This window comes from Micropterus salmoides, unplaced genomic scaffold (assembly GCF_014851395.1).
Source record: "Micropterus salmoides isolate LMB-PRFRI ecotype aquatic unplaced genomic scaffold, ASM1485139v1 Ms_hic_scaffold_2, whole genome shotgun sequence".
Lineage (NCBI taxonomy): Eukaryota > Metazoa > Chordata > Actinopteri > Centrarchiformes > Centrarchidae > Micropterus > Micropterus salmoides.
The window spans coordinates 18,703,111-18,727,112 of record NW_024041150.1 but is presented as its reverse complement, the minus strand read 5'-3'; the positions used below and the strand labels follow the sequence as shown (position 1 = coordinate 18,727,112).

At 41.3% G+C, this 24,002-nt stretch overlaps 3 protein-coding genes across 5 annotated transcripts; all 3 read left to right on the top strand.

Annotated features, from left to right (window-relative positions):
• The first annotated feature begins 1,842 nt into the window (after positions 1-1,842).
• Positions 1,843-6,212, top strand: btr33 (bloodthirsty-related gene family, member 33). 3 transcript variants are annotated; one of them, XM_038732419.1, is made up of 8 exons: positions 1,843-1,980; positions 2,576-3,148; positions 3,237-3,332; positions 3,863-4,096; positions 4,290-4,437; positions 4,581-4,607; positions 5,137-5,282; positions 5,397-6,212. In XM_038732419.1, exons 2-8 carry the CDS (start codon positions 2,579-2,581, stop codon positions 5,826-5,828), a joined length of 1,653 nt encoding a protein of 550 aa, XP_038588347.1. In that variant the 5' UTR covers positions 1,843-1,980; positions 2,576-2,578; the 3' UTR covers positions 5,829-6,212. The 3 variants fall into 3 exon arrangements, with proteins under 3 accessions (XP_038588347.1, XP_038588349.1, XP_038588348.1); XM_038732421.1 differs by lacking the exon at positions 4,581-4,607; XM_038732420.1 differs by having other exon boundaries at positions 1,918-3,148.
• Positions 6,213-7,559: 1,347 nt separating this feature from the next.
• rpgrip1 (RPGR interacting protein 1) lies at positions 7,560-17,420 on the top strand. Its single transcript, XM_038730469.1, has 30 exons — positions 7,560-7,647; positions 8,287-8,340; positions 8,465-8,582; positions 8,796-9,001; positions 9,092-9,194; positions 9,466-9,603; positions 9,909-10,014; positions 10,157-10,180; positions 10,282-10,428; positions 10,535-10,608; positions 10,694-10,917; positions 11,052-11,158; positions 11,286-11,336; positions 11,433-11,612; positions 11,781-11,898; positions 12,100-12,263; positions 12,355-12,700; positions 12,855-13,021; positions 13,455-13,684; positions 13,957-14,072; positions 14,301-14,509; positions 14,792-14,848; positions 14,962-15,161; positions 15,380-15,461; positions 15,562-15,628; positions 15,854-15,948; positions 16,163-16,352; positions 16,453-16,537; positions 16,644-16,771; positions 17,025-17,420. Exons 1-30 carry the CDS (start codon positions 7,560-7,562, stop codon positions 17,291-17,293), a joined length of 4,143 nt encoding a protein of 1,380 aa, XP_038586397.1. The 3' UTR covers positions 17,294-17,420.
• Positions 17,421-18,123: 703 nt separating this feature from the next.
• Positions 18,124-23,547, top strand: LOC119911584 (PC-esterase domain-containing protein 1A-like). Its single transcript, XM_038730494.1, has 9 exons — positions 18,124-18,454; positions 18,694-18,775; positions 18,956-19,035; positions 19,275-19,507; positions 19,957-20,107; positions 20,737-20,983; positions 21,088-21,144; positions 22,398-22,559; positions 22,764-23,547. Exons 1-9 carry the CDS (start codon positions 18,452-18,454, stop codon positions 22,907-22,909), a joined length of 1,161 nt encoding a protein of 386 aa, XP_038586422.1. The 5' UTR covers positions 18,124-18,451; the 3' UTR covers positions 22,910-23,547.
• The last annotated feature ends 455 nt before the right edge of the window (positions 23,548-24,002 follow it).

Genomic DNA, 24,002 nt, shown 5'->3' with positions numbered 1-24,002 from the left:
AGTGAATTTGTGCATTATACTGAAGCAAACCAGGCGGCCTTCTGTGTTTTTCACATCGCCCACTAGAGGGCTGCAGCGCCGCAATAACCAGCCTAGTTCAAATGAACAAAATTACAAAATTACTGAAAAAAAGATTAGTTGATTTTATTGAACTTATTCAAAGATCTGATTCAGCAAAAAGATGAATTTTTCCCATCACTAACAGTTAATAGTACTTACCAGCAGTAGTGGTTTTTTTCCTTGTTACATTTCAAAAGTTTTTTCCTTCCTCTTTCATGTAATTAAGTTCACTTCATGTTGTCTTTGTTTCTTGTTGTTTTTTTTCTGAGCACCTTAAAAATGACAATGTTAACATAACTTAACCTTGTAATTCCTTGTCAATATATTTACTTATTTTCTTTTTTGTGTAAGTTAAAAATTTACATTTCATTTTATCTTCGGTTATGATATATCATGCAACTGAAGTTTGTCTGTCTGATTTAAAGAACAAATTATCAAGTCATCTGAAAATATTCCTCTTTCCATGTGAACAAACATCTCTGACTGTCTCTGCATCCTACAACAGAGGGGCCTTGTAAGTTTATGCATTTGTTTCATTCATTACCCAACTCGTGTAAATGGTATATCCAATAACTATTTTTAAAAAGTGTTTGCTATCTGATGCAAATGCTCCATTTTGGGATGTTTATGGTATTTCGAATGCAGTTTTTCAAACTTTTCACATGTTTTTAAAGTAGTATTGTGCATAGAAATGTCATGTGAGACTTTTTCATGTGTAATGAATTATATTATATATTAAATATAATAACTGAAAGAATAAGCCTATGCAAAGACAGTATTTATGGTTATTATTTTTCAAATGATGTTGAATTCTTTGCTATATTAATGGTATCCGTTGGCATGTGTATTATTTTATGTAACATATTGTGTATTTATTTCAACAGATTATGTTCCTGCCCTGAACGTGGAATGAGAGTCATTGACTGTCAGAGCTGTCAGACTCAGACTTGCAGACTGTGTTAGAGGAGGTGAGACCAACTGCTGTTACAGTTTGCATCCCCTTTAATTCAAATAATCTACTAAATATTTTGGCCAGTATTAACAAATTTTTTTCTGCTGGCGTTTTTAAAATCTAGGTCATCAGAAAATACGGATTGTCGCCACAGTTGTCCTTCAAAGTTTTGAGACGTGAGATCACCGGAGGAAAGACAAGATGAAATGGCAGAGAATAGATCTTATTAGTTCTTATAAGTTATTCAGACTTTCCACATTTTGAATTGCTTTCCTTGAAGCAGATGAAGAAAACATGATAGGAAAGACATTTTATCCGATTCCAGTGAAATGTAGTTTGACCTATTTGGGGAATTCCCCTAAAAAACACATGGCATGTGAGCTAGAGGTCACTTGATCCAGGATTTTTATGAATTTTCATTTGTTTGTGCTTTAATGTTATGTTTTGAAAGAACTGTATACAACTTCAATGTTTGCGCTAGCAGGGATTACTCCCAAAAGAAAAATACTGAACTAACCTCAACTTCTCTGTAATAGTCACATCATCCCTGCTTAGAAATTTGTTACAGCTGTGTTAAGATATTACTGCTGTAGTATTATAACAGTGTATAAAAGATCATGTGTGAGAATGTACATTTCTGTCCATTTGAAATAAAGAGCCTTGGAATGGTGAAATGCTGAATGTGAGTGAGCTTTGTTCAGTTACTTCCTTGTTGCTTCTCATTCCAATAAAAACAATACACAATAATACAATACAAAGAAATACTACACAATACAGTCCCAGTAAGGAACCTGATCTATCTTTTACTCCTCCCTCCCGTGGAACAACATGGTGGTTGAAAAGCTCTGGAGGGAAAAAAAGGCCCAGAGGGAGTGGTGATAGAAACGGGGAGGACTTTGGTTTCGCAACTGCAGTGCCAGCGTTTGCCTTTGCTACCTCAGAGGTCACGTTTCACATTCAGCAACAAGGTAAGACCAAGACAAATATCAGATGGGTGTGTCTCAGCATTTTGATTAAACAGGTCCCATCATTTCAATGATGTTTCTGCTTTGTCTTGTGCCGGGCAGGTAAAATGGCAAATAGGAGGGACTAATATTTGAAGTCTGCATCCCCTGGTGGGGTGTGTAGTAGATCATGGGAGTGTGGTACATTAATAAAACACAAACGCAGGAAAATGAATTACACTGGGTGGAAAGGAGCATGCATGTTAGTCTTTGGATTTAATGGGTGTATTCAATCCATGTCTGGAGCTAAGTTTACAGAGTGAGTTCCTCTGAGTGAGTGAGAGGCTGAGTCATGTGACAATTCAGCTGGACTTTGGCCAGTGGACAGGTTTGAATTGTTTAAAGCTCATGATAAGGAAGTTCAGATGTTTCTGGTTGTAATAAAAGTATGTATATTGCCGGCATTAAAAACAACAAAGATTAAAGCTCTGAAAAGAAATCTATATGCTTTGTACATTAATGTTAATGTTACCAAAACACATTTACTCTGTGACTCAAGATGTAAATAATTAATTTCTTATTCATAATCAGTTACCACTGATCTTTCTTTATTTCTGAGGTGATGGCCTCCCCCAGTGTTCTGCTGTCAGAGGTGCAGTTTCAGTGTTGTATCTGTCAGGATGTTTTCTCTGAGCCCGTCTCCATCCCCTGCGGTCACAGCTTCTGCTTCGCCTGCATCACTTCACACTGGGATGACAGCCTCGCCATCAGCTGTCCCAAATGTCAGATAGGCTTTGAGGGCCGCCCAGAGCTTTGTGAAAACTCCTTTGCCAAGGAAATGTCAGAGAAGATCAGAGCGAGAAGGCAGAATGGCGGGATGCCAATGGCACGGAAATGCATCAATTGTGATGTATGCGAGAGAAAGCAAACAAAGGCCCTGAAGTCCTGCCTTGTGTGTCTGACCTCATATTGTGAGAGTCACCTGGAGCCACACCTGAGAGTTTCCACTTTGAAGACTCACAAGCTAATTGAACCTGTGGCAACGCTGGAGAACCGGATGTGTAAAAAACACCAGCGGCTCCTGGAGCTGTTCTGCAGAAGCGACCAAAGGTGCGTCTGCGTGCTGTGCACGGAGACCGACCACCGCAGTCATGACACCGTCCCAGTGGAGCGAGAGAGTCAGCAGAAAAAGGTGAGGTCCAAAACTCCCCATCATCCCACCAGATACACTGGCAGCCTGGACTTTGATTCCAGGTTTTAATTCTTGTTCTGATGTTCAGGCTCAGTTGAAAAGGATCCAGGCTGATGTTCAGCAAGTGATCCAAGGCAGACTGCAGAAAGTGGAGGAGATCAAACACTCTGTGGAGCTCAGCAAAGTGAGTTGACATAAGATCATGGAAGGGCAATGGAAGATTAGGCTATTGCAGCAGAAGTGAAAACTGCCCAAAAGATTCACATTAAAAAATATAAGTATAGTATATATATACAGTATAGTCCCAAAACATCTATAACAAATATATCATTATTCTGCTTTGTATTTACTTATACTAGTACTATTATTTGATACTGCAATACTTGTTGAATGTATTGGTACTACTGTTTATACTTAAAGATCCCTTGCAGAACTTTTTGAAGACATATGAAAATATTATTTTGTTCCTAAAAATACAATTTAATTATATTGTTAGAAATCTACTCCTTCTCCACATTAAAAATTCCAGAAGCTGTGAATATGCAATTGTTTTTCATTTGGAAAGTTTATCATTTTTAGCAGATGACTTTTAGTATTAAACTCAGCACAGTGAAGCTCAAACATTGAGATAAAGTGACAAGCAAACATGTTTTTGAGTGGAGGAGGTTTTTACACAATCCATTTCATTCAAATTTCATTATCCAATGCCTGCAGGAAAACTCAAAGCGGGAAATAGTGGAAAGCATGGAGGTCTTCTCCACTCTGTTTCACTTCATGGAGAGAAGTCAGGCTGAGCTGGTGGATGTGATCCAGAGGAAGCAGGCAGCAGCAGAGCAGAGGGCAGAGAGGCTCATTGCAGAGCTGGAGCTGGAAATCACTGAGCTGGAGAGGAAGAGAAGTGAGATGGAGCAGCTTTCTCACACTGAGGACCACCTCCATCTTCTGCAGGTAAAGAGCAGTAGAGCAAGAGATTTGATATGTTATAGTCAGAGAGGGAGAAATCCACAGCAGAAACAGAGATGCCTGAGAGTTTTCTAAAAAAAAATTAAGTGGAGTTTGATGGATAGTAGATTTTTTTTTTCCTGTCCTCTGTCCTAATTACCAGATTACTTTTCTCTCTTATTTGATTTCTTTGTGTCAGAGGTTTTCAGCTCTGAGTTCTGCTCCACCTGCCAAAGCCTGCTCTGACATCTTCGTCCATTCAGAAACATGTTTGGGGACTGTCAGGAGAGCGGTGGCCGACATTGAAGAGCAGCTTCAATCAGCTTTGAAGAAGCTTTCCATTCAAGGTCAACGTCTAAAAAGATTTTTTGACAGCATCAGTGCATTCTGCGACACAACATCTACTTACATTTAATGTCATGATTGCAGACTGAATATATGAACGTTGTTTGTTTTGTTTTTTCGATCATATGTTCTTATTAACTTACAGAGCATGAGAAGGTGCAGCAGTATGCAGGTACAGCTGGATTAGACAGTAAAATAGTCTCTCTCCTATAGTTACATCTTTTGTCCTGTTTCTCAACAAAATCAAAACATAATGTATGGCAACAATGGCTTCTCTTTTGTTGCCGATACATTACTAAATCTATTAATCAGTTACCAAAATCTTTCTGATTCATTTTCTGACAATGGAATAATTTAGTCATTGCTTAAGCTCTAATTAGGTTTGATTGATTTGTCACCCATAAAAGAGGTCTGATATTAAATACTTTTTATTATTGAGCCACAAGACAACCAACAAAACTCCAAATCCTTTTGTATTCTATAGGACATTTAAAAATAGTGCTAACTTGCATGCAGCCCGATGTTACTTCTCTTTGTAACGCTGACAGAATCTGTGATTTAGTGACTTTTCATCAAGTATTTGTTACAGTATTTTCTGGATGCCTCAAAGATGGAAACTACAAATAAAAATAGTAATTTAATCTTATAAGAAAGAAGTTAAAGTGGAGTTAAATTCCATATGAACTATGTCTGCCTACCAGCTGATGTACATCTGGACCCCGGGACAGCCAACCCATGGCTGGTTCTGTCAGAGGATGGGAGACAGGTCTGGGATGGAGATGTTGAACAGAACCTGGTGGACATACCTGAGCGTTTTGACACGGCACCATGTGTCCTCGCCACCAGGGTAAATAAAGATGTGGTTTCTTTGTGTTCATCTCTGTAGGGACGGTATGTCTGTTCTTTTTCACTCTCTGAGAGATGAACAGTCCCACTGACCTGAGCCTCTCTTGCTACGCAGGGTTTCACCACAGGGAGGCACTACTGGGAGGTAGAAGTGGGAGACAAAACAGCGTGGGACTTGGGCGCAGCTCGAGAGTCAGTCAACAGGAAGGGCGTGGTCACACTGAGTCCAGAGGACGGTTACTGGGCTATTTGTTTGAGGAAGGGCTGTGAATACCGGGCATGTGCAGGACAGGCGGAGCTGCTGTGTGTGCCTCAGAGGCCGCAGGTTGTTGGGGTGTTTTTAGATTACGAGGACGGGACGTTGTCCTTTTACGATGCAACGGCCAAGTTACACATCTATTCCTTTAAACACTTCCAATTCACTGACGCCATGTTTCCCTTTTTTAACCCAGATATGAGAGACAGCGGGTGCAACAAATCGCCTCTTATCATCCGCCCTGTCAGTGTGGTCAATGGAGGCGAGGATTTAGATGACATAACAATTTGATGTGAAATGGATATTCAGCGTCTGTTTTGCAAGTCATGGTGTTTTGTTTTAAACCGCATAAAACTGCTCTGTGTTGATATGAACATTTTAATTACACCTCAGTGACCTACACCATTTGTAAACTGAAATGAAACAAATCAACTTTTGTGTTATTCTAAATGTGACCGAAGTATCAAGCAGTAGTGTGGTTTATTCTGCCAGCAATGAACCCGAAGGTATACATGGTGTTTTAGATTAAGGCTGTACATAGTGTACAATAAATAGACTTCATTTGTCACCTAAACACTTGTATTTTTTGCTTCATGATGTTTAAACACTGCCTTCCTAAATCTTGTGTGCAGAGGTACAATCAGTATTTTATATTAAAGGATAGATTTTGCTCTTCATCACTATTTGATTATTCATTCACAACAATAACTACTTTCTCACATGGATCACAGTTCTTGTTTCTGACTTGCCACCCTCCCTCAATATAAAATATCTGTTGTAACCCGCCTCCTCCTCCTTTTTCTTTTTCCCTTCACTTGTGCACGCTTAAAAAGTAACACCATGAGCACAGATCTTAGACATGCCTCACTCAATAATAACTATCCCCAGTCATTGCATTCTAACCACAAAACTGACTTCAGGCCACGTCTTAGATTGTAATCAGATTAGCACAGAGATGGGATTAGCATCAAAGCAGATGGAGCACCGAGACAGACTTCAGGTTTGAGTCTTGGAAGGAGGCATTATACACACATACTGTACACTCACTGGCATGTCACTGAACTACATGCATGCACGCAAACACACAGTCATTGCAAGTAATCGTGTAACACTGCTGTGAATTCCTGAAAGAATTTCAATTAGGAGAGAGAGGAGAGAGCTAAAAGGGGTTGGGAAAGGGGGAAGGAAGAAGGGATGAAGACGGATTAAAACTGATATCATCCGAGCACAGGGCGGAGACACATGTAGGTTATACTGAACAACACCCAGAGCACTAGGCATTTCTTTACCAGAGGTAAAACTTCTTTGGATGGCCAACCAACAAGGGTAAGTCAAATATTTTGATACTATAGTTTTCAGCGTTGATGTCTGTTACTGAAGGAGGGAATATCAAAATGCAAACCAACCTACCGGTATGATTTCTGGTGTTTATCACTAAGTGCACAGCAATGTAGACCATCAAACAGTAAACCATTTTTATGATTTTTTTATGAATTGCCACATTTGACCCATAACTTTAAAAATGTACAATTAAGCTAAACTTAAACAGTTGGGGATGACAGCTTCTCTCGGCTTGAGCAGATTACACACAGTGTGTTCAGAGTATTTAGGTTGTGAGTTTAAGTGTCACTGAAAAAGTTAATTACCTCAGTCACTGAGACTACATTTGCATACCTGTATTTCCTACCTTTTGCAATTATGACAACTGGTTTTAAAGTGGATCTCTGTATGTGTGTAATGGAAAGCACTGCTTCCAGCAGCTTGGATCTCATTAAGCCCTACAGCAGAGTAAGTGATGAAGTGTACAATGCATTCAACATAAAGGCAAAAACGAGGAAGGGAATGATGTTTTCAAGGCTCTATAATTACACAAATATAAATATAACACATGTTGGTCTCAAGATTGAATACTGTCATGGTTTCTCTGTTTTGCTGCAGTCCTGGATGTCGACATCCCAAGTTTGCTGATGTGACATTTCAAATACCAGAGCTTTCTGATTGGAGTCTGAGTGGAGAGGTGTGATGTCGCCAGCGATGGATGAGACAGCCGGGGATCTCCCAGTCAGAGATGTGGGGCTGATGAGGGGGGGACTGATGCCAACTGTCCCAGGTGTGTGTCTGTGTGTACATGATGATACACACTGATACGATCAGTTTTGCTTGACAGGCCTGTTTCTTAATTTTCAATGTAAGCTATGACAAAATAGAAATTAAAATGAACTCCCAAATGAATCTATGGATTGCAAGTCAGTATTAGTAGAAGGCTGACCTTGTACATTGAACTCAATTTGGTGGTACAGACAGGGGTATTATGGAACTACTTCAGGTGATAAGTATTTCTCTGCTATAATCGTGCTGCAATGTTTAGTATCCAAAAATCCATCAGATATATTACCTGTGGAAATTGAAAATGTTTAATGTTATAATTTGTTAAGATTTCACCAATGTTGCACATAAAACAACTACAACTGGCCTGACTTTAAATTAAATTTAAAATGCAACAGAGCAAATGATCTAGTGAGGATGCACCAGATTGTGTACATTGTCAACAAAAATCCAGTGAGCTACAGTAGCTTTAAGTTAAGGTTAAGTTTAGGTATTTAGGTGCAAGAGAGACAGTTAGTTACAAAGAAAATTGACTGACTCAAAGGTCCTTCAATTGTGCAATAGAAGTGCGTGTGTGTGAAGACATACAGACAGTCTTGATCTTAAATTTGTCCGTATGTCACCTTCCTGCTGTTTTCCCCAGATACTCTACGTGATGTGAAGGCATTGCAGAAGCAGCATGTCATGAAGACGAAAGGTAAAACCATGTTGCAAAACTGTCTTTTCCCTTTAATTATCTATGCATCAAACATACATAGAAAGTGCTTTTTGGATATTTCTGGCTGTCTAAATCTCTCTTTTCCTGGCTGGCTCTTCAGTAGATCCTCAGCGCCTGTTTCGGTTTCCCAGAGGGCACCTGGAGGACCTGTGTCTCAGACTGCAAGAGGAAAACAGTGTGCTAAAACAGCACACGCGTACACAGGAGCAGAGGCTACGCAGGTAACGCGCATTAACACAGAAACATTGACACATACCCTAATGACTGCAGCTATAACACCTGACATATTGGGCAGAATTGGGCACATCACTGTGGTATCTCAGAGTAGCTGGGACAATCATCTCTCCTGCAGCTTGAGAATGTAATTTAAAGCGATAACTGCTAAAGACAAGTCCTCGAATACGGCTGATTTAACCTCCTCCTTCTTGCCTCAGGATGTCCACCAGACTGATGCGTCTTCGTCAGGCCCGTCCTGGGTCCACTGGAGTGAAGGACAGGGACATGGAGGACACCATTCAGGAGCTGGAAGCCCGTGTGGCGATGCTGGAGAGCCAGAAAGGTGTGCTACAAAATAAACTCAGCCTGGCCAAGCAGCACATTATGGACCTCGGGGGACGCACGCCATACAAGTTCAGTAAAGGTGCGTTTGCTTTGTAAAAAAATATTGCACGTGAATGGAGTCCAGGTCCTCTTCCACCTCTGACTTTCCTCCCTCTCTTCTTCTTGTCAGGTAAAAGTATGGAAGTGGAGGGCGGGGTCAGGAGGGCAGCCCAGACTGCCCCGCCACGCTATGGCCCCACGTTGGAAGACACCAGGGCAGAGATGGAGAGATTGTAAGTGCAATAGCTCTCTGGAGAACTTCTCATACAAGCAGTTTCCTGCCAAACCCACAGACTGTTTTTCACTTTTGCACACTGCACTCCTGTTAAACAAATCCCTCTTTTTTTCATCCCTCCTGTTTTCTATCCTCTGATCACTTCATCATTTCGGCCTCATTCTACTCCCTGACTCTTTCTTTTTCCTCTATCCCTCCCTCACTCCCCAACCGCCTTGTGACTCTACCCTGACCTCCCTCTGCCCCTCCGCATCTCTCCCTCCGAGCAGGTCCAGTATGACTGAGGAGGTGAGGGTTGCGGAGCTGGAGCTGACTGTCCAGGCGCTCAGAGACACCCTGAGAGAGAGAGAGAAAGCGATGGAGGGAAGTGTGAAAGACATAAGGAAGCAGCAGTCTGACAGACACAGGTGGCTACAGCAGAAATACAGCTACTAGAATCACTTGTGCTATTATACAGCTAGTGCACTTGGTGGAGGAGTGCATTGCATTTTTTGTGTTCCTCTACTTTTTGGAATATATTTATAAATCAGTAAATTAGTTTTATTTGAATATATTTCAGTGTACTTTGCTACAGTGCTGCTACTTTAAACCTGTATGTACACATTATAGTGCTCTTTCTACCCACTCTTATTGCAGCTACTGCTACAACTGCTTATACAGCCATGTCAATAAAAATGGTAAATGATGTGGTAACATTGTATGTCTCTGTCAGAATAACTATTAGAGAGAACGTGGATCTGATCCGTCTACAGAAGCAGCTTTCAGACAAGAGCACCGCCCTGAGAGTCACCCAGGAGAAGTTTAACAACCTGCAAGAGGTTAGATGACATCATTTCTCTATAAATCATTAATTTCTACTTACATTATTTCACTTTAATAGCTACTTTAATCGTTTATGCTTAAACTCTAATTGGTCAAAAGTTAAATATCTTTCTTTCTGCCTTTTCTCCTTCCTGCCAGGCCTATGAGAATCAGCTGGAGGAGGTAAAAGCTCTGTTACACAAGAATCAAACAACAACTGCTACTTTACCCAGAAATGAATTAGTGCTCATATTAATTTGGAACATGGCATGTGTTCACCCCAGAGTCAGAGGTCACTGAGGGAAAGCCAGGGAGCTCTGCTGGAGAAAGTCGAGGAGCTGACTGAACAGCTGAAGCAGGAGAGACAGAGAGCACTGGCACTGGAGGGACAACTTACCACATCCACCATGTCTCTACAGACCCTGGACAAGGTACTGCATCTGTATCTGCATGTAATAATCCTGACTAGGAGAGACCAGAGATCACGTCACCTGCTGTCACTTTTTCTTTTTAAAGGTTTCATTCTTTCTCTTTCAGCTACAAGAGAGGATATCAGACCTGGAGGGAGAGAGAGATCTAATAAAAGAAAACTATGACACTCTACTAGAGAGGTGAGAGTTAAAGTCCTTTACCCATGTATTCCTAACATTTAACAATGCCTCATTTTATGTTTCTCCTTTTATGTTTCTTTCTTAGTACTTTATCTGTGCAAAGCAACCACGATGGCCGGGTGGAAAAACAAAGAGAGGAAGCAGAGCAGAAGAGGGAGAAACCGGGAGAAAACATCTGCAGGACGGACATCCAGAGACTGGAGGACGTGCTGCAGGCAGAGAGGGAAGAGAGAGGCAGGCTTGAGCTGGAGATGGAGAAACTGAGACGGGAGAGGGACATATTAGAGGAGCAGAGGGAGCGAGAAAGAGGTAGGAGACTCAGCATGTACTAACTAAATTAGACTCCTAAAACACCAAAAGCCTCAAATCGTCCAGGATTCTCAACAGATTCTCCAAAAATCCATCAGTTTAAAGAGCCATTTATTTATGTTTCCTGGGATTAGAGTTTTCCATGATGACAAGGGAGAAACGAGAGCACCTGGAACGGGAGGTTGTCCAGTACAGAGAGCAGGTTTCTTCTCTGCAGGACCGACTGGACTCTGTCACCAAGGTCAGAGTTGAAGAACTGAATAATACACTGCTGAACAGCTGTTTCACACATAAGTCTCTTAGTTGGTTTCCTGTTTTTAGCACATATCCTGACACAGCTTTCATCATCTCTCTCTTCTCTCTTCCAGGAGTTTGACATGAGTATTGAGGAGCTCAGTGAAACTCTTTTGCAGATCAAGGTTTGCACGATTTTTTAATCTCTTTTAAAACCTCTGCTTTAAAAGAGAAAATAAAATGCTTTTAATCCTTGTTGCATGCTTTCCTTCAAACTACAGGCATTCAGGATGCAGCAGGAGAGCAGGGTTGGGCTGCATTTCCTCTGGGCTGATGGGAAGGTGGAGGATTCGCCCCGCGAGCTGGTAAACATCCAGGCGTCGCATGCCGAGACTGTGCTGGAATTACAGAAAACCAGAAACCTTCTGCTGCTGGAGCACCGTATCAGTAAAGACCTGCAGGTACACAGACACATATATACTAAACATTTGTCAAATACATGTGCACCACACAAAACTGTAATCAACATGGATACTCTTGTGAGTCCATTTTCGGCTTCCTTTCACCTGTGTCTATTCCCATTTTAACTAAACTTGAACTGAACTCCAATGAAAACTTTCCTTCCCAAGGAAGAGTTGAACACAGTCAACCAGAGGATGGAGAGAGAGAGAGAGGACAGCAGGAGGAGGATGGTTGAGAAAGACAAACTTTTATCAAAAAGAGCGCTTCAGATCAATACTTTACAAGGTAATTTATTTCTGTGGAAACAGCAGAAGTAAGAGAACAAGAAAGTCCGATATATGTCCTAATCAGCTACTTCTGTGCTGTCTATCACTGATTGATTGGCATACAGGAAGTGATTAGTGTTGACATGTGTAGTTAGCATGTGCAGCAAAAAAAGTGAAACCTTCAGAATCTCAAAACTCTTTCTTTAAAATTTGTACTCAGCCCAGTTGAAAGAGTTAGCATACAGCCCCAGGAACTACAAACGGACCATACCAATACAGTATACCTGGCCAGCTGGAGACGAGGAGATGGTACAGCCCATTGAGGACGACATGTCTTTTTCACAGCTGAGGGCTGGCGAGTCCCTTTTGGAGATCCACCTTAAGGTCCAAAAAACTCAGATGTTTTTTCATTCAAAATCAATTGGAGCCCATCTTTTCCATGATATATGTTTTGGTTTGTTGTTTGCACCTCCAGGCCGCCACTTTCACCCCAGCAGGGCTTCGTACTATGGGCAGCATCCGTCCAGGTGTGGACAGGGGTGAAGACATTGTGACCTTCTGCACCTACAGCCTCTTGGACTTTGAGGTGCACTCCACTCCTCTGGTGTCAGGCAGCCAACCCAACTACGGCTTCACGTCCCGCTACGCTCTAACAGCCCGAGATCTGGGCAGGCTGGGAGGTCAGGGGTCAAGGGTCAGAGTTGAGCTCCACCAGGCGTTAGGAGGAGTCAGGTTTGTGACACACGGCAGTGGGCAGATGTCCCTCATAGGTGCCATGGAAAGGAGAGGAGAGCGAATTGGGGCCCATGTCAATATCACAGGTGAGTAATTCTGTATATAGAGTAATATACTTCTTTTCTATTAACATGCAGCGATTGCCAATATAAAGATATTCTATATAGATTGTGAAGTAATGTTCTTATGTATTACATAATGTGTGTGGTAATCTCCATTGAACCCATGTCTTTCTCCAAGGCTCCGAGGGTGAAATTGTTGGTGTTGTGGATTTCTGGGCACGCCTGTTTAATCCAGCAGAGCCCATAGGCCCTGTGGTAGAGAGAGGAGCTGACAGGAGATCAGCGACACAGAGGAGACCTGTGCAGATCCCTCTTGGCTGGCAAGATGCAGGTCATGAGGTAAGAGTGGGATTTAATGGGCATTATTTTGAAATAGTAGTGCAAATAAACATCACTCAGTCCGTCTGCTTATACTAGACAGTATGTATGATGAATGTGTATTTGGAGAAAACTTTACTACACTAACTTTACAACAAAATCAAAAAAACAGATTTGTAATTTGTAAAATATAAATAAGATATTTTCTCACTTTCCTGAAGTGGTATGTTGCCATGCAGGTTTTATTTCCCCAGATTGATTTTTGATGTAAATTTTTTTAGAAACAATGTCACGGTTACTCTGGGTAATCCACAGACCAACCTATGAACATTTTTTAAAACTACTTTTTACCTAAGAAAACTGTCTGAGGATTAATCAGAGTAACAGGGACATGTTTTTTGGAAACATATGATGCTGCTGATTTTTTTTAAATCTAAATTTTCCACGCTGTCTGCAGGAGTCACATGACTACGGTGGGGGGATCCCCAATGAGTTGGTGGTTATGTTGGAAAGCTGCGTGGGCCTTAATGCTCGCTGGCCTGGACTTCTTCCTGATGCCTACCTGACATACCGGTTCTATGACCTGCCTCCTCACGTGTCTCAAACAGTCCAGTACAGCGCTGACCCGGTGTTCAATGATACCACCAGCTACCCATTAGCAGTAACAGCTGATGTGTTGCATTACCTGAGGTATGATAGTCTGGAAACAGTGGGAAAAAAGTCAGAAATTCAGATTATATTGAAGTGGGCATTTACCTTTTGTGACTCAGCCTTCTTTCTTTTATAAGGGTTTTTTTGTCTTGATTTAGCAATTAAGTTGTCTCTTACCTCTTAAGTTAAGCCAAATTAATGCATAAAGCATAAAAAGCTTTTATAAAGCTTTTCAGTTCTTATAAAGTTAGTGCTTTAAATAACCATATATTCATAAAATATTGACGACATTCAACTCCACTTTTGCCCAGGTCCAGCAGTTTGTGGGTGTATGTGTTTGATGACAGCGATGACCAGATACCTCCTGCCTATTTGGCCAAGACCCCCATCCCGCTGCGAGCCCTGGCTACAGGCAGAGAGATCAGAGGTGAGGGAGAGAGAAAAGCAGAACAATGACATTATTGACTTGCATCCTTTACTAGAGAAGGCATTCATTTAGATGAAGGTGGATACATGTCATTTAATACGGATTCCTCTGAAACATTGCTGTTTGCATTTTAGAAGTATTGTATCATTGTTCAAGAACCAGAACGGCACACTTCCCAGTCAGCAGTTTGAAAAGGCTTTTATCTGTTTTTCACCTCTGTCCTGCCAGGTGACTATGTTCTGAGGGATCCAGCAGGCGGACCCCGGGGCATGGTCAAGGTCATGATAAAATGGAAGTACCCCTTCCAACAATCGGTGGACATCGTGCTGGATGGACAGGGAAGACAGGACAGAGCAATGGAAAGCACTGAGAGGGAGGAGAGGAGGAGAGAGGCGGCTGAAGTGTCGCAGAGGCCCATAGCCAAGCCCAGATTGAAGGTGACATTATTTATTCCAGTGTGTCAAAAGGTTTTGGAATAACCAGTAACGCTCTGGGGGAACTGTACATGTATTTTATGTACTTTTGTTTGTGAATAAACTGATAAAAAGCAATAACAATCTTAACCATCTTAAGGAATGGTCCTCGTTCAGTTAACATCATGTCAGTGCACTTTGGTTATTGAAGTCCTCAAAAAAGTGTAAATACTAAAATATATGATTTCTTCAAAGACACTTCCCGTACCCTTGCTTAATACTTGTTCCTCTATGGTTTTACTACAGACTCAGCAACTTGAACCAAGAGAAAACAAAGCAGTCCAGAAAGAGACTAAAGCAATGGTAAGGTTTTAAGCACCCAGGGAGGTATCAAATTCACAGCTGAACTGTGAGTTTTTCATGATGATTGAAGCATAAAAACTCTTTTGTTTACTAGTATTTTCATCCGTTTACAGCCTCAGCCTCCATCTGTCAAACAGAAAAGCTCACAGAACATACGACCAGAGCAACCCATCTCTGTGAGACCGCCGGCCGCTCGCCAGTCCACAGCCAGGAAGAGATCCACCAAGAGGCCACCTGACCTTTTTTACCAGCGCACACCCCATCGGACACCTGAGCCGAGACTGATCACGCCCGCACAATTGCCAACAAGCAAGTAAGTTGCTGAGTTTCTTATTATTGTAGGGCTTGATGATCTTGAGGAAGTTTCAAAAAGTGTAAACAGATTTTAATAGTTTTGATTTGAAATTTCAAGGCAAATATTCAAAATACATAACAAGATTAAATGTGTTAATGCATTCTAATGTAAATTTTAATCTCTACTAAAAAATATAAAAATATAAATTTAAATTATCTTAATTGAATCTTTTCAAGATCTTCAGAGGGAACGTCTTCCAGACAATCACCTGTTACACCACTGTCGAGGAGAAGCTCTGCCAGTGATGCCAGGACTCAGGTAGGACTTCGTTCTCTCTCTTAACGGGCCTGAAAAAAACATCTGGTAGAGTTTCCCTGGAAACACATATTAGTAAAAAAAATTATGTTTTTCTTCTCAGGATCTTCCCTCTGTCAGTCCAGTGTCAATGGATCAAAAGGAGGAGGAAGAGGAGAGGAGTGAGAGCGGTAACTGTTCATATACACACAACAGGCTTAAATACCTGCTTTGAGTTTTTAATTCAATTAAATTTTATTTTATTTATGGAGTGCATAACTCATAACAAAAGTTATCTCATTGCACTTTTCATATAGAGCAGTAATTTGAAGCCCCTCTCTGCCATTGTTTAAATGTGCAAAGGATTATATAATAACCAATTTGACCTCAACACCTTTTATTCTCTGACTATACAGTTGCTGCAGGAGACAGTGAGGCCCCAGAGTCCTCAGAGTCAAGTTCCTCACAAAGCGACATTATCATCATTCCACCAAAACGAAAAATGAGGAAGGTAAAAATGAAATAACTGTGTGGGTGAGAGGAAATTAATGAATGAAAGAGAAAAATGGATTTTTTTAGCATCACATTGTGCTATTATTGTGGATCTAGCATAAGGTTGACCTCTCATTTTCAATGAGCTGGTCAGATGTTATGATACAAAGAGATGAATATGTCAGTCAGTGTGTTTCATCAGCGTCAGTAAAGGTTTACGACTTGTGTTTCAGGGAGACAAGCTGAGGGTGGAGATTCTGTCCCTGACATTTGAACCGTCCTCACACATTGCACTGGACGAGTCAGTGCAGCGTGTTTATGTAGAATATCGGCTGCTGGGCGTCCCCATGGAGACGACAGAAACACCCATGTCCCTCCGCAAACCCATCGAGGGGGAGGAGATTCACTACAACTTCACACGAGGTGAGAGCGGGTTACACTTGTGGCTTTGTCTATGTTTGTGTCTACAACGTTTTCATTTCAAAGCTCCTTTATAAACCCCAACTCTCTCTGTTTGTCTCAGTAATTTATGTCGATGGTTCACAGTCAGCTCCACTCAGACAGTATCTTTACACCATGTTGGAGGGCGCCGACCCCAACCAGGGCAGGTAGTGTCATTTGTGTATTTCAAGTATTACATCATGGATACGTCAGTTTATGTCTCTGGACCCAAACCACAAAAGTGAAGTGTGTATGTCTGTGTGTCACGGCAAGGTTAAAGTTCACAGTGGTCAGTGAGCCGATGGACGATGATGAGGAGTGTGTGGACGTTGGACATGCTTTTCTGGACCTACAGGAACTGCTCCTCACAGGAAATGATGTCATCGACCAACAAATTGACAGTAGGTGTATTTGTGTGACGCTGTTTGACTTGAAAATACCAAGACTCATAAAACAAATTCAAAGCAAACTTCTGATTAACTCATGCAACCATCAAGGTGGTGGAGATTTATGTAAAGATTTTCTACAATTTCATTGCACTTCTTCAGACTCAGGCAGTGTAGGATGCTTTTTATACCCTTTTTTGGATAACATGCGTGAAACATACGATTTTTCTCACAGTCTGTCTGCCCCTATGTCTCCCGTTTCCTCCAGTACTGAGTGTGGATGAAGACAAGGAGGTGATTGGAAATCTGAAAGTGTCTTTGGAAGCAGCGAAGGCTCTGACTGGGATATACCAGGAGTTTCACCAGAAAAGCGAGACCGAGAAAGCAGACGAGACAGATAAAGAAGAAGAGGAGGAGGAGGAGGAGGAGGAGGAGGAGGAGCAGGAGGGGAAGGAACAAGAGGAGCAGCAAGAGGAAGAGAAGAAAAAAGATCAGATACACGTGACAGATCATGATGATGACAGTGACTTCTACTGAAAGCAATTATTATGAGATAAACAGAGAGGTTGTGTTATGTATGAAACAGTTTTAAGAACACGGAGGAGCCATTATTTCCCTGTTTGTAGCTTCTTCCAAAAAGCAATGAAATAAAGAATCATTTTTGAAAGGCATTTGAGAGTGTTCTTTACCCTAGTATTTATGGACTTTATAAGTTTGATTTCCAGGTCTTCTCCCAGTTTATCCAGTATATCTTTATCATGTGATCGACAGTATCTTTCTTAGTAGACACATTTTTCATGGGTGTCATTTGTTTCTCCACCAAAGAACTCTCAAAAGAAGAGCTACATGTTCTTCAAAAAATCATACAATTCAAATACTAATTGAATAAAGTTTTAGGGTAACACAAACAGAATTTGTTGCAATCGATTACTTTACTTAATGCTATGGGCTATGAAGAATATGACACAAAAGTAATTGAAATAACAAAATGTTACATTTAAAAGACTTTATTTTATTATTATTTTGAAATTCCGTTTTAAATTTGAATCATTAATTTATCATTTAATGGTGGAATACGAAATATTAATAATAAATAGTTATTTTATTACGTTTTTTACAGTTAGAACTTTTCAAAGTACAATTTTAAGAAAAAGGTTACCATCAATTTTAATATTGTTTGTTTGTGTATGAAATGTATGAATTTATAATTTGATTATTACTAAACACAGACTAGGCAAAGTCAATTTCAAACCACAGGTGAAGGACCTCGCGAGACAGTTGTTGAATGTGCCCAAGAAAGATTTGATATTTCCGACAGTCTTTAAAAGCGTCATCAAATTGGAGGCACCTGTGGCACCGTTGCGTTAACTGTCTGTCTCGTTAGTCGAGTAGAATAATACGTTAAAACTTTGATTTTTAAAGTAGAAAAAAAAAATTACATCTGCCATAAACTTTTAGCTTGTAGGAGATGTGAAACAACTTTAAACCTGGAGAGGTTGGTTTTGGTCCTGGAACTAAAACTAAAACCGGGTTGTGATGATTCACTTTTCAGTAAAGTTCGTTGGACACCGTTAGCTGTTAGATAAAAGACAAACTGAAGGTGGCAACTGCGAGATAATTTTTAAACGCCTAACGTTAGCGTTAGTAGTTCGCTTCAACTTTTAAATCTATTAAAATCTGCCCTTACATGCAATAATGGTAAGTAAGTTATCTGTGAACGTCTGTTAGTTTAAGCCTAAGGCTAGTTTATTAGTAACGTTAACGCTTTATACCAGTGCTAATTAAGAAACGTTACCTGTCCAGTTGTGGCTTTCTGTAATTTAACCGAATGATTATTCCTCCAGGCTGTTAGCCCAGGTGATGTCAGCCATGTAACATTAAATGGCCCTCTCACCTGTTTAGCTGTTAAACAACAAATGTTTCTTTCTAATTAACAGAAGGAGATAATGAAGTGTGTGAGCCACCAGCAGGCCAGCCAGCTGCTCCATAACAAGTTCATTGTAGTGCTGGGAGACTCCAGTGAGTAGTCCCTTAAATTCACCCTCCCGTTTTCTAATAATCTTTGATAGAGAACAAGTATGTTTCAAAACAGTCGGGAGAAGCATGCAAGCCCACTGAATTGGATCTCTGGGCTGTGACCACGGGTCACTTTGGGTTTTTCAACTTCCACCTCTAATGCTCCCTGTATTTCATCCTCAGTTCAGCGGTCTGTGTATAAGGACCTTGTTCAGCTGCTGCAGAAGGAGAAATATCTCACTTCAAGACAACTCAAGAGCAAGGTAAGTGATCTTTAGAAGGCCAATATTAACCCTGTTTGCATACTGATAAACAGGAGATGGAAACGGGGAGGAATCCCACATTCATGAGGAATATTTTTCAGTGTTATTATAAGCTTTGATCTCGCAACGTTGCTCCACTTGAACTTGGAACCGTTCATCTTGTTTTTTAAAGCGGGTATCTTTTGTCTCTCTCCCCCTTGTGCTCCTGTTTTCCTCATACTCCTATCTTTCTCCTTCAGGGTGAAATGAGCTTTGAACAGGACTGCCTGGTGGAAGGGGGTTGTCTAAGTCAAATGAACAATGGCACGGAGTATCGGGAGGTTCGGCAGTTTCAATCTGATCACCACCTGGTCCGCTTCTACTTTGTGACGCGCATCTACTCCCGCTACATGCAGAGCATTCTGGAAGACTTCCGCCACGGCTTGAAACCTGATGTGATCATTATCAACTCCTGCGTTTGGGACATTTCAAGGTGGGTAGGTTGAGTAACAATTAATGGTACTAGTAGTACCAACTACCTAGCTGATCTGTTTCCTGTAAGACATTATTTTTGAAGACTCGCCCTGCATTTGGAGATGATCCAAAAGGGTTTGGTTGAGAGATAATTTTGTAGTTTCTCTCTCATTCCCTACCTCTTGATCTAACCACGTGGGTGAAAGTGAACAGATGTTTATAACCACATAGCTGGTATACTGCTTCAACCAGCTTTGCTTTTCACAGATCACTAAGTCACGCCCACATTTAAGTGTTAAGATTTGGTCCTTCATGTTGTGCATGTGGGACAGCAGTGGCAGAGGACAAAGCACTGCTCAGCTTGAATGTATCAAGTTTGCCTGAACCACACTTAAGCACCTGAAGCTGTCTACCTTACCTGTTACGTGGTGTAAGGTGACACTGAATCTATCTTGTTGGGCTTTGTAGATACTATTCCAAATGGATTGATGATTACAAGGAGAACCTACATAAGTTCTTTGATGAGCTGAGGGGGATTGTGCTTGAGGAAACGCTGGTCGTATGGAACCTCACCATGCCCTTAGGAGAGAGGCTCAGAGGTGGTTTCCTAGTACCTGAGGTACGTCGCCGCCAGCCATCTACGTCATAACTAGACATAGTCTTGTTGGGTCAATCTGTCATTGATTGATGAATGGTTACACACATGTCTCACGTCTAATGTGAACTCCCACATTAGACGTGAGACATGTGTGTAACCACTACTGAGGCGTACATCTACATCAGCCTCAGTAGCTGTGTCACCGTCCTTAGAGCCAACTGTCAGCAGCACAGCTTGTAAGAAGCTAAAAACACAACAGGTGGGCAAACGGTCTTCACCAGACTTTGTAACATCAGAGATTCAACAGACCAAAATTTTTAATCCGTTCATTAGGAAAACTCTTAAAAATAATTATATATGCCAACATCGTTGTTAAACTGGGATCACTATAGAAATAGTTAATATGATCACAGTATAAAGACAGCAGGGGTGGGATTTGAACAAGTGCCTGTCTAGTCAAACTAATTACTTACAAAGTGAGTTGCATCTTTTGAACTGAAGCTTCTAATGACCACAGTAATGTGTAAAAGCGATTTGGTTATATTTTCATTACATTCAGATCCCCCCCCCCACACTTATGGAGGGAACGAGGCTTATTTCTCTGCTCCACCAGCCTTAACGCTCGGTCCTCTCTCCCTCCTTCACCTCAGATTGAGCATAAGGCTCCACAGCTGCGCCACGATGTAATTGAAGCCAACTTCTACAGCGGGACTCTGGCCGACGCCTACGGGATGGATGTGTTGGACCTCCACTTCCAGTTCCGCTTCTCCCTGCACCATCGTACCACTGACGGAGTCCACTGGAACGCCATTGCCCACCGCAGGATAACCTCTCTGCTGTTACAGCACACTTCACAGGCCTGGGGTGTCGTCATGTCCTGCCCACTGACTGCAGTTGGTGAGGAGTCTGGCTGCTCAAATATATAATCCCACTGAAAGACTGAGTGAGAGATAAAATTGGGTTGACTTGAGTGAGTTCATATTATTTTGTTTGTTTTTTAGAGCATACTGAGGTTACTAATAAGCAGCCAGCCCATGGAAAGGCTACTAAACCTGCAGGTAAGACATCCAGTAATGTTTATTAGGATTCTTTCTATTGATGGATTAACAAAGGGGAAGCAAATATGGGTAAAATAAATGATAGCCTTTGGTAAGAATAAAGCACTGAGAGGGGAGGGAGAGGGAGAGGGGGAGGGAGGGAGAGAGAGGGGGAGAGGGAGGGAGAGGGGAGGGAGGGAGGAGGGAGAGAGAGGGGAGAGGGAGAGAGGGGGAGAATAAATCGATGTAAGGTAAACACTGATGTGGCACCTTTTCACATCAATGATAAATTAATGGACTTTAATAGCTCCTGTGTTTGAGCAGGTTTTCTGCTCATGTTTAAAACTTATGCATATTAAAAATCTATCCCGCTTATGTTTTTACTGACATGTCTAGAAAAAAGTAATTCAATTTTTTTTTTTTTTATAATCTACCTGCCCTATAGGCCTACTCTGCTGTGCATTAGACTGTTATTGTGTTGCTCATATGGACCATCAGACCGTCTTGACTGTACTGGATGACCAGTGTGTTGCTCTTCATCGGAGGTGGAAAAACTGGCATAAATCTCACCACAGACCTACACAAATGTTAACTTCAGCACCTCCGATAAAGGCCAGCTCAGTCGCTTCAGAGGGAATCATCCTGGAGCAGTGAGACCGTCCCAAACAGAGCAAAGGTGTCTCTAAGCAAGGGGGCGCAAAGACTGCATCAACACAGAGCTAACGGTCAAAGACTCTACAGTGCAGTCCAAACTTCTAACTAGAGACTGCCAGGAAACATGAATCATGCACATGTGACTCCAAGCAACCTGTTATTTTAGGACTTAATTCTCGAAATCTGAGATTACTATTTTGTTCTAACAGTGGCCCTAATACTGGTAATAATACAACTCCTAGTTGACAGACTACAATTCCGCCTTTTGGTTTGTCACACTCTGGCTAACTTGCGGCACTGACTAGACGCTGACAGACAGCAGTAGTTGTATGAAATTTTTAAAGAGGTTTTGCTTAGAATACTTGAAAAGGTTACTTCAATATGTTTTGGGCCAGTTTTGTGTCATAGGGGATTTTTGTCATTTTGAATCCAGCTAAACAAAAGTCACATTTAATATTCCAGCTCACTTACGATGATTGCAAAACATTTTTTAGCTATCTAAAACCATTTCAAAAGACGGGCAACACAGCAGTCACACAGACTTGTGTTTTTACTGGAGAGTTTTCTCTTTTCTGCCATCCTATCCTCCCTCCCCTCCTTCTCTGGTCTCCCTTTCACAGAGCACCACCCATCAAAGGCAAATTACAACGGCTACAAGGAGGAGTTCTTCAGCGATTCCCTCCCTTCTGGCTACTTAAACTTTGAGGAGAACAACGTGCAGCCACGGAGAAATCGCCTACCGGTCCACAGACGTCAGCATAAACATGGACAGGCCAGAGATGGTAGGTGTGACGACGCTGGTGTGGTTGAATGAAAATGCATCATCTCCAATCTGTTTGGTCACGCGGACACATTTATGTCAGCATTACCAACAAGTCGAATTTCACTCTGCAGTGTAAATGTGTTTTTTAGATCAAGGTGTCCGCGTCTTCTGATTCAGTTATTGAAGCTGACATGTCTACTAACACGCTCTGTTTGTTCTGTAGCTTTCCACTACAGGCCTCCCCACCACTTTCAGCCCTACGAGCACCATCATCAGTACGTCATGAGGAACCGGCACAACAGACACCACTATGCTCCATACATGCATCACAGACCCAATCAGTACCCCCCTTATGGCCACTACTACTGAGGCAGTAGCAGCCAGACCAGTTCATATTCCACTTGGTGTAAAGTACTCCAGTCTCTTGCCATATCTGCAGTACATTGTTGTTTTCAGATTCCTGTGTGTTCTAACACTTCACTATACAACAGGCTTGTAACCAGGAGGTAGCATTACTCCCCAAACTGCTTAGTTCACGCTCAGATTTTATTTAATTCAGTGAATGTCCTCCGACACACACTGGTGCCTTTTCTTGTTATTGTACTCTTACTTGTTTAGAAATTTAAATTTGAGTTAGATTTTAATTATTTCATTTCAAACTCTTTTTAATTCTGCACATCAAATGTCAGGTGCTATGTTCTAATAAAGTTGATAAGATTTAAGAAGACTTGAATCTTCTAAATGAATGGCCCTTCTGATGTCATGTCCCACACAGCTCATTGTAGTCACTTATTTCCACATGAGATATGTAACCATAGAAAGTGGTAGAGACTGTGGATCAGTTTGCGTAAGCCAGAAACATTGAACATCCACTGAACCAGATTGTCTAATACCTGCTTTGGCTCTGCATCTTCAGAGGCATTGTTCCTAACGTAGCTTTACCAAGCTCAAATTACTGATGTTGGAGGGGAAAAACTTAAATTAAATAAAATGGAGTCTGTAACAGATTGAAGGATCACTTTAGCATGATTATACACTGCATCTGGTAAGTATAAGCAAATTTTTATTTCCTCACTACATATTTAAATAACTGATTGCAGAGCGGTGCAGCACCTCCTCTCGCTCACTTTTTTTCACATTTTGTTACAGCCTTATTCCAAAATGGATGAAATTCACTTTCATCAATTCTACAAACAATACCCCATAATGATAACCTGAAAGAAGTTTGTTTTGAAATCTTCACAAATGTATAAAAAATAAAAAAGCACATGTACATGAGAATTCACAGCCTTTGCTCACTATTTTGTTGAATAACCTTTGGCACCAATTACAGGTCTTTGAGTACGATGCTACATAAAAAGCTTAGCACACCTATTTTTGGGCAGTTTCCCCCCTTTCTTCTTTGCAGGACTTCTCAAGCTCCATCAGGTCTGATGGGGAGCGTCAGGGCACAGCCATTTTC